Here is a 16,108-nt window from a genome sequence, read left to right on the forward strand (position 1 = left end):
TTGATGGCAGCTGGTCTTGGCGGAACCGGGACACTTCTTTCGCGTTCCTGCTTGGACCTCGTTGCTGGCCGTTCAAATTTTCCTTGTAACTTTTCCTCGGCCGCTGGTGGCCCTTCCGCAGTTCGGCGACATTTGCTGCGGAGAGTCCTGTCCGATGAGTCGATCTTCCGTTTGGGAGCCGGGTTATAGTTGCCGTTATTTCTCCTGGCTTTCTTTGGATTCGTCGTACTTCTCCCTTCTTCATTCTGGGGGTGTTCGTGAGCTCTCTTTTCTGGACGGTGGAACGGCTTCCTTTTCTTGTTACCTTCAATTTTCCAGCGGGGAAACTTTCTTTTCAATTGCTCCTGCCTCCTAATGGCTTGTCCTTGTGCTTGACGTTGTTCCACCTCTGGAGCTTGTGCCTGCCGTGTCTGCCGTGCCGGATCCTGCAAAAGATCTTTGAAAATTTTCATTTTATTACGATCATAGTAGGGTTTTATTTGATCAACGTTTGCGGAGCACGTTTCACCATTTCTGGCTTTTAACACCACTACAGCGTGAGTTATTTTTTCTATGACATATGGTCCTCCAAATCGTGGAAATAATTTGGCAGTTTTATCTTGTGGTGCTGAAGAAAGTGAATGCTTAATTTTTAACACTTCATTCCCTACTTTATAAGTTACTCCCCGTCGTTTCAAATCATAATAAAGCTTCTGTTTTCTCTGTGCTACTTCAGTATTCTTTTTTGCTTCTTTAATTAATTTTTCTATATCACCCATTTTAAATTCTGGGGCTCCTTGTTGCACATAAAATAATTTATCTAACGGCGTTATAATTTTTCTGCCTAAAAATAACTCAGCAGGAGTTTTGCCCGTAGTATCATGTTTTGCGGTCCTAAGGGCGAAAGCAAATTCATTGACATAGTTATCCCAGCTTTTATGAAAATTTTTAACATAACTACGGATAATTTTCACTATATTTCTATTGACCCGTTCCGCTATATTTGATTGCGGCCGATACGGGACCATTTTTAAATGACGTATGCCCAGTTTTTGGCACATGTCTTCAAATACATTACTTACAAATTGAGGACCATTATCCGATATAACTTTTAGGGCCGCCCCGTATTTTAAAATATATTTATTTAAAATAGAATCAGTAACTAATTTCGCGGAGGCTCGTTTTAAGGGAACAATTTCGGTCCACTTACTAAAATGATCAACCATAACAAGGAGATAGCGACTTTTATTTAACTGACTTTTTGGGAAAGGGCCCAATAAATGGATGCCAATTATTTCATTTGGAAATTCGGATTTAATACTATTTAGAAACCCGGCCGGGCGGAAATTAATATAATTTACTGCTTGACATGTTGGGCAGGACTGGACATACGCCCTTGTTAACTTTTGCAGTTCAGGAAAATAGACTGCCTCGCGTACGCGTTGTATAGTTTTTCGAATACCAGCATGAGAAGCTAAAGGGCTGTCATGCAACTCCTGAAGGATATTTACTCTAAGACTAGCTGGGATAACAGGTCGAAATTCGTTGTTGGAATTCGTAGTTTTTGTATAAAATAATAGACCATCTATTAGTTCGTAATGGGCCGCCCTATTTCTTATCGCCACAATATCTTGGTGGATAAAATTTTCAGGATCCTTTAAATACTCATAAATGCTTCCAAACTCAGGATCCTTACCCAGTTCGGTTATTACAGTTTCTCGGGAATTTATTGTACATGCTGTGAGCATTGCCACCTTTACAGTATTACCTTCTTCATCTATTTTAATTCTGGATAGGGCATCTGTTACGATATTTTCCTTTCCGGGGTTATGCTTGATTACCAGATTATATTCTTGTAGCTTGAGTGCCCATCTTATTAACCTTGGGGATAAGTTTTTCCCTGAGTACAATCTAGTTACCGCCGCATGATCAGAGCACACTGTTATTGGCGCCTTTCCAAAATAGACTCGGAACTTTTGCACTGCTAACAGAACTGCAAGTGCCTCTCTCTCGGTCGCGGAATAGTTTCTTTGTGTTTGATTTAAAGTTCGGCTAAAAAATGCCACGGGCTGCTGATTTTGTGAAAGTACCGCTCCTACCGCATAATCCGAAGCATCCGCTGAAATTTCTAAATTCTCATCCTTTTCAGGAAATTTCAACACGGGGGCTTGCGTTAATGCTTGCTTTAATTTTTCGAACGCACTATTGGTTTCGGCCGTCCACGAGAATCTTGCCTTTTTCCTTTTTAATTTTAACAATGGTTCAGCAATAGCTGCAAAATCTTTTATAAAGGACCTATAATATAAACAAAGTCCTAGAAAAGAAGAGAGCTTCTTCGCCGTGTTTGGAGTCGGATACTTTTTTACAGCAATTATTTTTGATTCGTCTCTCTCGATTCCTTTCTGAGATATTTTGTAACCTAAATATTTTAATTCAGGGGCTGCAAATTTGCATTTTTCGACATTAACATTTAGACCGGCCTCATTTAATAAAGAAAACACCTGTCTTAAATCCTGTACATGTTGGTCGAGATTATCACTAGTAATAATGATATCGTCTAAATAGATAAATGTGGACTTTCCAAGAACAGGCCTTAACACAATGTCCATACATCGCTGAAATGTTGCCGGTGCCCCTGAAAGGCCAAACGGCATACGCAGAAATGCATAAGTGCCAGACTTGGTTATAAAAGCAGTCTTAGGCACGTCCTCAGGCCTAAGCCCTATTTGAAAATAACCAGTCGTTAAGTCCAAAGTCGTCATATATTTGGTCGATGTTATGTTCCTTAGAATTTCTTCAATAATAGGTAACGGATATACCGGATATTTAATTATGGAGTTTAATTTACGGTAGTCAATCGCGAATCTCCACCTTTTTGGATGTGTCAATGGATAGTCATTATTTTTCTTACATAAAACCACCGGGCTAGCATAACTACTTGAGATGGGCGTTATGATCTTTTTACGTAGCATATCGGTGATATGCCATTCTATAATTTTTTCCTTATTCTTATCATACCGGTATGCTTTGTGGCGAACTGGCATTGAATCTCCGGTGTCAATACTATGGTTAGTAACTTGAGTAAATCCTGGAATATCACTAAATAACGAAGCAAATTCACTTACCACTTGTCGGATTCTTCGTTGCTCTTCATTAGGCAGGTGGTCAAGGTTTAACATCTGCGGTTCAGCCTTTTCTTCTCGAACTGGTTTCATCGTCAGCTTAAGGGACGCTTCATTAAAATCCAGCGTTGCTTGTGCCTCTGAAAGAAAATCTATTCCTAAATCTATTCCTAAAATAATATGTACTTGCAGATTCTTTACTATGAAAAACATAACCTTTACTTGTTCGTCCTTGATACGGATGTATAGGGGTAATTTACCTATGCACTTACATCTTTTTCCTTGCGCAGCTAACACTGTCGTATTATCCGAATTATATATGCGATATTTACGAAAATACTTCCTAAAAAATCTTCTGCCACACAGGAACACTGCGCGCCTGTATCCAGGAGTGCGGTGGCTGGGATATTATTCACCAACACTTCAATCTTCGGAAGAGTCAAATTTTTCACCATTACTGTATTTAACTTGAAGGAAGAGGGGTTTTCTTGGCCTTCGGATTTCCGCACCCTCCCGTCAGCAGAAATCCGTTTTAGTTTAAATCATTTTTCATTTCCATGCTTTCCTTCTTTTTCCAGTGGCCTTGAGACTTTTTTCCTGGATTGCTATTGAACTGTCGACGTTCGCCGGCTGTTTTTGAATGCTCGGGTTTCCTTGCCCACTGATTCGCTTTGCTTCCGTAGCCGTGTGCTTGACTTTGCTGTGGTCTTGGCGCACCAAATTGGTTTCGTTGTTGATATTGGCGTCTTCTTTCAATGTCCGTCGTTCTTCTACTTTCAAACTGGATTGCTAGCTCAAATAACTTTTCCAGTGTAGTCGGATTCCTTAATTCAATAAAGTCTTGCACTTGGGGAAGTAACCTCGGCAAAATCACTTGAATTATCTCAGGATCCGGACGGTTTCTATACAAGAGTTTGAAGACGTGAATTTTTCTTAAAATAAAGCTTGAGAGATTTTCGATTCTTTGCTGATATATGCTGAAAAGTTCCGTTTCTAATTTCGCACGATTCCTTACGACAGGGAAGGCTTTTGCTAGGGCTGTCTTGAAATTTTCGTAAGTATAGGTGGGACTTCCTGCTTGACCCAAGAGACTTCTGCCTATACATTTGAACCAGTTAAGCGCTTGGCCCCTTAAAGCGCTGGTAGCTAAGTAACTTTTTGAAACTCGTGCACGGGGTAGAGCATGAAGTGGTCATCCAATTTTCCCAAAAAACTGCTTACCGGTGAGTTTCCATTAAATGTTGCTTCTGGTTTCATCGAAGCGCGCATGGTCTGGACGATGTAACCAAATCCTTCCAGGGCGGCAGCTGGCATTTCTGGATTCTGAGCCGCTTCTGCAGGCAGCACAGGTTCTTCTTGAAACTCGGCCATGGTTATTCTTCTTCGTTGGGCGCCACTATCAGTTTCAATGTTCCGTCTTACTTTCTTTGGGAACATGCACAGACCTGACTTGGAACAGGGAGCTTACTAAAGCTATGTTCAATAACTATGGGAAGTAGACAGGATACACAGGAAGGGTATACAAAAATCCCTTTATTTTTCACTCTTTAGAATAATTTCCGTACTTCGGAATACAGAGACCAACTACTTGTGGTCTGAACGTAAGAATAAAAATATAACTAAACTCTAACTTAACTTTGGAACAATAAACGTGGAAGATTGGCGTTATATTAACAGGAAGCCGTATGTAGTACAGAGAACTGTTAACACTACAATACGTTTAAAAATTATCACGAATATTAAACCTCTGGCCTGGAAGGCAAACAGGAACCGAGTAAAACTTCTAAGGCAAGCGGCCTGCTTCAACTAACTCCTTCCTCTCTCTCGCTTGGCAAAAAGCCACAACTTAAGTACTTGGCGTTCGCCAGACAAATTTTGCTTAAATAAGTTAACGCTTTTAATTCTGGCCGGAAGTAGAAAATAAGAAGTGCTAGTAAAGATTTAAAATAAAATAAACGTTAGTAAAACTTAAGATCCTTACAATCTAATATTTTTAGTAAATTTTAAATCTTGTTTTATTTCAATTAGTTAAATAGTTTTAATATAGGTAACCTCATGATGTTACTCATTATGAATTTTCTAATTATTAGACTGTATTTTTTAGAAAAACTGCTAATACATCTCCATAAAAGTGAATAATTAAATGACTTTTAATAGGTAAGCACATACATTTCTGTTAATTGCTGCATGCAGAATCAATTTCCTGCTCATTTTCATTTTTTGAATGCTTAAGTTTCCTTCTTGCCTTTTTAGCAAAAAATTATTAATTAGCCCAAAAATTGAAATATAGAGATACAAATATTCCTCATTCCTTCATGTGCTCACAATATATATTGAGTTTATATCGTATAAAACTGAAAAATATATGTATGTTTGCGGTGTTATCGTCATGCAATGACTTATAGATGCTTTATTTTTTACCACGATATTTTTTACGACGTTGTTTTCCCTTCGCTTTATTTTCTCTCACGACATTTTGTACGACGACGTTTACGCCTTGCATTGCTTTCTCTGTTATGTTTTTGGGGCTATGTTTTCGGTCGACACCTTGTGGGACAGTAAAAAATATCGAGAAGGTAGTATATGTAACTTCTGTTGTTTTAAATTTGAGTTTCATTTTATTTGGTAATTTTTAAATTTATCGGGATGGGAGCAAAGAACTTAGAATGAATCATCAGTAGAAAGTATTGCAACAGGAAGTTTGCTTTTGTTTTTAAAATTATGACTTAAAATGTTTAAAATATTTTGATTACTTTTAAACATTCCACTAGACCAAAATTAAATAATTATTCAATATCTTCATAATTATTCCGAAAAATCAGTTAATTTATATTCATATTTAACTCATACAATTAACCATTTAATAACCATTATCGCTAAATATCTAATGAGCCTTTCTTCTGTAATACATATAAAGAATTTCCAGCCTCTGGTAAAATTTTGCTGTGAAATTGCTATAAGGAATTTTTGTTATTAAAATTAAATCAAATTTTAGCCACACTATAGATAAATATGAATGAATCACTTTTGGTATATGAAAATGCTGCAAGCGTTTTAATATACTATTTAATGATTCACTTAATGTAAAAATTATATTGTTGAAAACTGACATTGCTAAGACTATAAATCCTCATTATTATTAGAGAAAGATAACTTCACAGCCACCTTTAAAATTCTATTACCATTCGATCTTGAGTCTACTCACACATGGAGGAGGGAGAGCATTTAGAAAGTAATGCACAGGTTCATAAGTTTATTATCATATATGTTTTATTAAAATTTAATGAAATTTGCGGGTTAAAATCAATAACAAATTAAACTTGAATTTTTAAATTATTAAGTGTAAATTTAGAATGTTTTGCATCTATTAAAATTTATCTTATCTAGTACTTTATTATAAAAGTTACCATTCATTTCAAAGAAAAATTACACAAAAATTACCATTTATATGACAATTAACAATGTCAAATTAAATCAGTATGATACTATTTTTAAAATTTAGATATGAATTTAATACAGTAAAGAAAGGCTGTGAATGAAATTCTTTTGTTAATTTACCATGAGGCCATTAATGCGTTTAATTATGAAATCAACTGTCAGGTCAAAAGTACGTTCAGTTTACTCTTTCTGCTTAATACGTATTGTGTAAGGTTTCCCATTAATTAATTAATTATATTTTTTCAGATGATCTGTGCATATCTCTCGATATCTATAATTTATAGAACTTTTCGCAAAATATGAAAACTCATTGTTACAATTAGAGATTTATAATGTTTAATTATACGGAAAAATCAATGCTGGTTTTCATAATATGAGATTTTGTAATCGTTATTGTCCTTAAAAGCCTGGAATTCTCCTGTTTCTCACATAGCAGTAATATCTCATTTTGACGTCTTTTATCCATTTACATGATTTTCTTAAAATTTCTTCTGGTTTGAAAGATTACAAATTAGAACTTCTTTATTAGTTACCAGAAATTCCTCTTTGTTGGTCTTTAAACATTACATCACAAAGATTTAAAGAACTTTTCCTTTCGAGAAGAATTAATATAATATTTTACCGCTAATGCGGTAAAGTCAAATTTGCACTAATCAATAGTTTCAAAACTTTTACAATTAGCCTTCGGTATATAATTACTATTATTTATTTAATAACTGAGTTTGTTGAAAGATATATTTGTTGCTTCATTTATGAAAACTTTGCTTGGGTTTGGGTATATGATGATCACGTGCTACAGTTAGTTCCTGTATAGCCTCCTTTGCAAAAACTAAATCAGTTTACTGTGCATTGTGGTTATATAAAACCAAAGCTAAAATTTTATGAGTATGTAATTTTCATTGTAAGATCTTACCATGCCATACAATAATATTCTTAAATTTTATCTTCGGAAAAGAATTATAAGTATATTGAAGTATTCATAGATGTTAACATCCTTGTGACTACCCTGAATCCATCACAAACTTCATATGTGAATACTTTTGAATAACAGGCGTGTTCCATCCAGCTTGTAATTCCAGTTTTTATTGTTGTTACTACATTATATGAGTTTGATCTTCTGTGTTACTTTAAATTCTGTACACATGTCTTCATCTACGTAAAGGTTGAACATGCTAATAACCCTAACGCGGAAGCAAGACGAATTATTATAATCACGTTACGTTAACAATATCAAAACTTTTGAATTAGTTAATGTAGTTAAGGTATCCTACTACTTTCGATACACAGATTTTGGACAATGGTGTAAATAAATCTATTATTAGTGTTGTTTAACAGAATAAATACTACATAAAATCATAGAAACGGGTGATAAACGTGTTACCAAAATATAATTTTTGGACCTTTCTTACATTTTGGGCTAAAAATGGGTTACATTTCAGCATTACTAGATATGTTCCAACAAAATTATTTAACAATATTTTGCTTTTATATTTGTCATTTATTTTGATTAAGGTATAAGGAATTAAATGGACTAAAATCTAAGTGATAAAGTAAAATACCTAGTAAATATACCTGTTTGAGTACACTAACTATTTTTCAAGGAACTTATATCTTTTCATTTACAAAATTGTCTGATAAAATTTTAGATACGTAGGCAAACCTAAACTTTTAGTACATTTAATTGATAATAGTTCTTAGAATATTTGTAGAAAGCTTCATAAAATTACTACAGTAATATTTTAAGTTTAAAGTTTTTTTCGTAACAGAAGAGTTAAAAAATCAGGTCTTTCGAAAAATAAGTTTAATGTAATGCAAATAAAAACAAAAGGAAAAGAAAATATTGCCAAGTATACAAATTAAATTCGAAACTAAAATGATTCCCCAGGACTTTCCCTATAACAAATAGAAAGGTTCAAATTCATCTTCTGAACACGACCAAAATATTTCAAATCAAAAATTCTCATTTTAAAGTTATAGAGTCAGCCTAGGTACCTAAGACATCAATTTCCGGTTTCTTAAATAGAAACTTCTAATTCACGGCGTATTAGAATATGAACTGCCATAATTCTACTTCTAACGACCAGAGAAACAAAATAAAAGTAGCTTTCGAAAGCTTAATTTATGAGATTTAAAACAAAGAAATTAAAATCTTTTAAAATATTTCATCAAAACTGAAGATTAGAAGGTAATCAGATACTTTAAGGGTGTTATGTATTGTATATTTTGTGTCGAGCACTTTTATATTTTATTCATTCTTTGCAATTCCTTTAGCTTGCTTTGTAATTTATTTAAAATTTTTCAACTTCTGATCGTACTAGATCTTCTTATAGTACTAGATATATCTAGTTCTTACAGGGCAGGGAATTTCTAATATATAAGCAGAGATAACCAGTATTATACAATGTGTAATAATTTTGGAAATTGTACAACAGAAGGGCTGGGAATTACGTACTAAATAATCGCTGACAATATCACAAATTTTACACGGATTGTCTAAAATTCTCATACCCTATTATCAGAAAAGGAAATTTTCATACTACTACAGATACCTGAAGTTCTACTTTGATATTTAATGTTATAAAACTGGTATTTCACTCATTTCTTCTAGAAATAATAGTGAACAAAGTAATCGAGTACTGAGTGGTTTAATAATTTTTAGATATCTGTTCGTCAAAGCAAATGCGAATTAAATATAAGTTTTCCAAGCAATATCTTTATTTAATACTTTAACAATTTAAATTTTTTTAAGAATTTAGTTCACATGAAAGGTTTAAAAATTCGGATTAGCAGCGTAGCAGTTTTGAGTACTACGAACCAATTTGCTAAAGGTTAGACCCTTTCTTATTCCTAACTATTTCTAAATGTATTTATTACTCATATCAGGTCGAATTTAGATTTTCCTATTGAGAATCGAGTATTGAAACGGTTAGCAGTTGTTTCATGTATAGATTCAGAAATCTTTTATTTTTTTAAGTTTGTAGAGACTTTAGGAATTTTTTGGAGGCCGGAGGGATGAAAAATTAGCAACCGCCTTCGCCAGGAATCGAACCACTGACCTCTGGAATACCGACCCAGCGTGCAGAACCACTACACTACGAAGGCACGCTAGAAAGGCAAGAGAAAATACCTTATATACTCCCCCTTTTAAAGGGCGACTGGGGTTTTTAAGGAACCCAATCTCCAAATCCTGGGTGAGGAGAATTATCATTCAACACCCTTTTAGATCGGGCGCCCTGTAGAGACATTAGGATTTTTTTGGAGGCCGGAGAGATGAAAAATTAGCAACCGCCTTCGCCGGGAATCGAACCACGGACCTCTGGAATACCGACCCAGCGTGCAGAACCACTATACCACGAAGGCACGCTAGGAAGGCGGGAGAAATACTTTATAAATAAAGACAGATCAGGCATGTGAAGAAATGCATTAGGTATATTAACTTCAGACTGCATAGGCAAAAATTTAGTTAAGCTTCGTTAATTTTAAAAATAGAATAGAGCCGAAAATTTAACTTGCAGCATATATCATCAGAAACTGCAAATCAATTAATTTTTTTTTCTTAGTTCGAAATAAGAAAACAGTAGTAACGAGGTTCAGAAAAGATTCAGCTTTAAATAATTTTGTTAAAAGAAACCTACTTCGAATATACTTAAAGAAAGAAAGAAAAATCCCTTGGCAAATGAAGTGTTATAAATTTAGCAAAAGGAGTTAACATTAATTTTCAGAATATAAACGAGAAAGATGGGAGACATGTTTTAAAATAAGGCGTTCTGTCTTCTACGATAATTAGAAATCTAGAAATTCAAGAAAGGGATTCGCACTACTATTTATAATGAAGAAAGAAGAAAACCTCCCAATATGAAATCAAGATCTCAATATGAAATCAATCGAGAAAATTAAGACGTTTGAAAACTGGGGAGTAATAATACCCGGAATTCTAACCACTTGCCGAAATGGGAGAATGTTTTGAAAAAGTTATCATCTCAAACACTTCTTAAGCTTAGCTTAAAACTTTATACTCTCTAATTTCTAGCGAAACAGTTTTAATTTATAGAATAAAAGCTTGGACTTGGAAGCTAAACAAAAACTGCTGCTTGTAGAATAAACATGCTTGTAAACAAAAACTGCTGTTGATTAAAACAACGGAGGTATCATCTGTCTCTTGGTTTAAAAGCCTAATAAAAGTGATTTTAAACCCATTACTAAGCCACAAAGTCAAACTTTCTCTGGGTGCCCATCAATATGTACAATCATGTAAAACTTACGAGACCAGCAGGCTTCGATTAGAATAATGTTTTCAGTCTAATTAATTAATTATTCTTACCTTTGCGTTTTCTTAACAACTTTTACATTAATTTCATTAATAATTTCACATTTTACACCGTTAATTTACTTAATCGTGGAGTGATTGATTTAAATGAAAGTAGACTACAGAAAACTAAAGACTTAATTGTTAGCAAGTAATAAAAATTCAAAAAGGGTTTTTTAATTATTTTGATATTAAATATTTCAATTCATTGCCAAAAAAAACCCGCCTCTGGAGAAAATTGAATCGTCTAAGAGTTTTTTCTTTCATATCATTTAATGTAATTTATTTATAAGGTTTGCCTAATGCTTCCTATTTGTAATAAACTACAGAGGAGTGGTCTAAATCACGATACAAATAGTATATACATAAAGTACGGTAATATTATCTGGGCACAGCCCAGCCCGCCTAACCGATTTACAGTTGGTTTTTAGACCACTGAGCTGCGCCCGATACGGTAGATATATATATATATATATATATACATTTCTTTCTTTTCCTAATAATTTTACCGCTTATAAAGCGTCTGGAAAAACTACGCATAGTGTACTTCTCCTAATGAAACAGCTTAAATGATGGACATAGCACATCAGAAAGCGCACAGAAAGATATATAAATGCTTATTATAAAATGCATACTACATGTAATATTATTACATGTAGTATGCATTTTGAAAGGCTTATCAATTTCAAAAATGTTCCTTTTTCTTACACAAAATGCTTTCCTGTTTGCGCATACGTTTTATATTATTACCATAAATCAGAAATTTTTGAATCGTATGCTTGGAAATCTAGGCGAAAAATATGGAAATTATTATGATATTTGACATAAATATGCATATATATGGCGTTATATATATACTTATATATATAATGCTTCATTTACATATATATATATATATGTATGATGATTTTAAAAAATGCGTAGACGAAGGCACTGGAACTTTAACAGTTTTCAATATTGCGTAGATGACCGCGAAGACCGTAGTGGTTTGAAGGTGGCAGAGTGGAAAGCATGATGACGCAATTTAGCACAACGTATCTTGAAAAATCACAATCTATTTTTTCCACGCATATCAAATCATCCTTTTTCAGACAAGATGTTTCCTAATTATATTTGAATACATAAATTGCATTTTGAATTAGAACGTCATCTTAAGTAAGTGAGCAGCAACAGAAGCAGCATGGCTTAAAAGCGTCTTGCCAGCAAAAGAGCTATGCGGAAAAAAGGGAGAGTATCATAGAACTTCAGAGGAAGAAGGGTGGGACTCGAAAAAGTTTCAGTTTAGAGTTTTGGTTTACAATGAATTTGATTGGACAAGAGGTATCTGCATTAAAACGTTACGTAAGACTGAAAAATCTGGAACCTCTGAGAAGAGATGAATTTAGGGGCAGATTACCAAATTTAGAATGTTAATTTTGAGGGCATCAATAAGTTTTTTGAAACAGCTTCCATATTTTGTTATATCTTACATATATATATATATATATATATATATAAATGAAGGAATGATCTTGATGAATGTATTTTATGAAATAGTCAAAATATTATGATCGTGTTTGAAGAGCAATTTCACCAAGAAGAAGCTCTTAAAGCTCTGCTTATCTCTGCTTGCTTAAAAATATGTCATAACAAGCCTCTGCAAACCGGGCCAATTTTTTTATATAATTAAATTTTCGATTTTTCTCAGCTGGTGCTTCAGTTAATTATTTCAATTATTACATTAAAATTTATTAATTATTTTTAATACATGAATTAAATCTATCACATTAAATTATATAGTTTTATTAAATTATTTCACCTCAGAAACAAAAGTTTTTACACTAGATTATTCTTATGAACAGTGCTATAGAATGTTGGAATGGGTATGTGCTATTGAAAATTGGAAGATGCTAGATTTTTAATATGAAGAGAGTTATAATATGTCGATTTCTGTTTCTTATCAGTTAGGTAGCGTGCAGCTTCAGGTTTAAAAGTAATGAATCTTTTGTTACGAGAATTAGACTAATCACCACTTTGTTAAGAAACAATGTTTTCTGCAACGAAAAACGAAAGTGACAAAAGACACTTTATTGTAGAAGCTTTCCAGCTGTACCCATGGATCTCTAAAAATATGAAAACTTTAAATAAACCGTTTTTGCTCCTGCATGGAATCGGATACATTTTACTGGAATTTAAGATTAAAAATGCAAAATACAATTAATGGTAACATTATTGAATGCTTGACTCCATTCTGTAATCCAAATTCAAGGTTTTGGCACATTGGAGAAATGATTTTGCATGAAAGATTCGTAATTTAAATTTTTGGCATTTCTATTATTAAATTAAATCATAAACATAAAAACAAGCTAAAACATTTGTTACATAAAGTTGACGGCACCATGTTTGAAGACTTTTGAACTCAAATCAAATACAGACCCTCATACATATACCAACATCTATATTCTGGAAGATGTGCTCTTGCATATGTATGTACTATGTTGAACTCTTGCTTTGCTATATACTGAGGGAAATTCACATATGTTATGCAACTGTCACATTGTTATGAAGTCAAAATGTTTGTGTAATTATATATTCATTGTACAGTTTTTGCAATCAGAAAAAAATAATTTGACAATATTGTCTGTTTCTGATATTTTGCTGATTTTTTAGAAACGATCACGATGACGAAGGACTGATACTCGCTGATGGAGTAGGATTACGATTAAAAGCCATGGAATACTGGAGGTGCTCAGAAATTGGTCTTATGTACCCAGGCTTTTCCTCGAAGCATCGACAAAGAAACTCTAATGGTGTTATGTTAGTTGTGGTGGAATCATTACCTGGTCAAAGTAAGTTCTAAAAATTTTTAGGGCTTTGCAAAGTATAATATACAATTACAAATATAATTTTTACAGCATGTACCCTGCTAAAAATGGCCCGTAAAAACCCACATACAGAAACCCATACAACTGCAAGGGTACCCATAGGCCAAATCCCCGTAAAAACCCATAGAAAGAAACCCGCACAACTGTACGGGTACCCGTAGGCCAAATCCCCGTAAAAACCCATAAACAGAAACCCGTACAACTGTACGGATACGAGTAGGCCAAATCTCCGTAAAAACCCATAGAAACCTGTAGAACTGTAGGCACCATAAACGAAATCCCAGTAAAAACCCATAGCCAGAAATCAGAACTTTACGCGTATCCATAGGCTATATCCCCATTAAAAGAAAACGGGATATTTCGTAGGTCTATTCCTCATAAAAACCAGTAGACAAAAACCCGTACACCTATATAGGTACCCATAGGCCAAATCCCTGTAAAAACCAGTACACAAACATCTACATACCAATAAAAAGTACCTCTTGGCAAAATCGCTGCACAAAACAGTAGACAAAAATCCATAAACAAAACCAATAGAATTATACTGTAGCGGAGTAGCCATACATAGAATAGTACATAGAACGGGTATCCATATACAAAATCTCTATAAAAAACAATGCACATAAATAGACCTGTAGATCAAATTTCCATAAAAATTAGTAATTAAAAACATAAACCAGCTGAAGTACATAATTAGCAATTAGAGTAATTTTAAATAAAATTCAATGCGAATAAAGTTAATAAAATTTGAAAAATATCTAAAAGCCCCTGTCCTTCTCAATGCATGTCAGTATCTATAAACATATTACAAAATATTTGTATAAATTCTCCTTAAAAAATTTTAAACTCCCTTTATATAATTTTGAAAATAAAATTAATAGAAAGATAATAATGAAAGTCATGATTCACAACCATCGAATGATATATGTGTAAGAAAAATAAAGATTATGTTATAGTGTTGCTAGGCCCCCCAACTTGTCAGCAACATTGGTAGTGCCTGCTATGAACTGTAAATTACACAAACTCGTAAGAAGGGTTTAAATCCCTTTTTATTCCACTTTAGAAATAACAGCTGCGTTCACTTGACGCTCACAAACTACGCCGACCCGGCGGTTTAACAAAAACAGAACTGTGAAACTAAAAATTAATGACACGATGAATAAACAACTAGATCACTACCTACGAGGCTCTAAAATCGTAACTAACTTAACCGCGTTCTAAGATACAGCTGAGATTCAGCAAGCTTACTGATTAAGCAGTTGAAATATTCAGTGAACTGCCGAGATAGGCACACAGGCCGAAATGCGCGGTTCTTAAATTTCCACCTAGCAACCTTCACGTTAGCGATTCAAGAAGCACACATACGATCTCGTTTCCCTTCTATTTAAACTCAACTTACTTCTGCTAAAATTTGAATATACAGCGCGTTCTACTACAATTTACATACTCTGGCATTGGCAATTCTAGGTGAAAGTAAAGGCTTGACAGGAAAAATAGCTTAAACTTAAAATAAATGTTAGTTAAAATAAATATAAACCCTACATTTGCCGCTGCCAGAATTTGGTAAACTTGGAAGCAGGTCCTAGAAACGACCTGTGGTAAAGTTTCCATATTCTGACCTAAAACTCAAGAGCTCCGTTTTACAAAACAAACTTTTACCTAAAACATTACAATCGTTTCTGTAGATGATTAAAATACCATATCTTCTTACAGGATCCTTTGGTCTTCGTCAATCAATCTTTTTCTCTTCCTTCCAGCATCTGGAAGGAATAAGTATCAGTATATTCGAAATACATTATGATTTACACTTTCTTAACACACGATACATTTTCGTTTTCGATCCTTTTCTTTTCCTTATTTAACTGCTTACATTCACATTCATTCAAATATTCAAACATAAAATTAACTTTACCCTGGTTCTCCACCATGTGTGGTGTCAAACGGGAATCTTCGTGTTTTTGTATTACAACACTTCCCCTAACCACAATGATTTGTTAGAATTCAACAACCAAATATGACACACCTCAGTCGAACATACTGAAACTCGATGAGCTATGTTTAATATTCTTAAAATTCAAGTGTAGGTGGATAACCCTACAAAACACATTCATTCTAAATTCCCCCTCATTCATCTTTAGAAATGCAGGCTTTCGCTCTAAAGCATGATTTTATCTACTGTTTAATACTTAGATTTGAACTCGTTTCTTTTGAGCATTTACTTTTAGCATCTAAAATTTTATGCTTCTAGACTAAATTCTACTTTTACATAACTTTCAAGTATTTACCTATATTTACAAAATTATAATACATATGATTTTTACAATTTACAATAAGATGACTAAGATAAAAATAAAATTTTACTTCACGCTTTCTTCGCCAAGCTGGCGGCACTGAAACTA

The 16,108-nt window shown here is 33.7% G+C and overlaps 1 protein-coding gene across 2 annotated transcripts in view; it reads left to right on the plus strand.

The window, feature by feature from the left end:
• LOC118202389 (4-hydroxyphenylpyruvate dioxygenase-like protein) overlaps nucleotides 1-16,108 on the plus strand; it is a 176,142-nt gene that overhangs the window by 120,958 nt on the left and 39,076 nt on the right. For both annotated transcript variants that reach the window (XM_085808038.1, XM_085808037.1), the window contains exon 3: nucleotides 13,495-13,673. In XM_085808038.1, the coding sequence (XP_085664164.1) occupies nucleotides 13,495-13,673 (179 nt within the window). The remainder of the gene's footprint in view (nucleotides 1-13,494; nucleotides 13,674-16,108) is intronic.

Source organism: Stegodyphus dumicola, chromosome X1 (assembly GCF_044657685.1).
Source record: "Stegodyphus dumicola isolate Sdum_Otavi_A_Nest chromosome X1, ASM4465768v1".
Lineage (NCBI taxonomy): Eukaryota > Metazoa > Arthropoda > Arachnida > Araneae > Eresidae > Stegodyphus > Stegodyphus dumicola.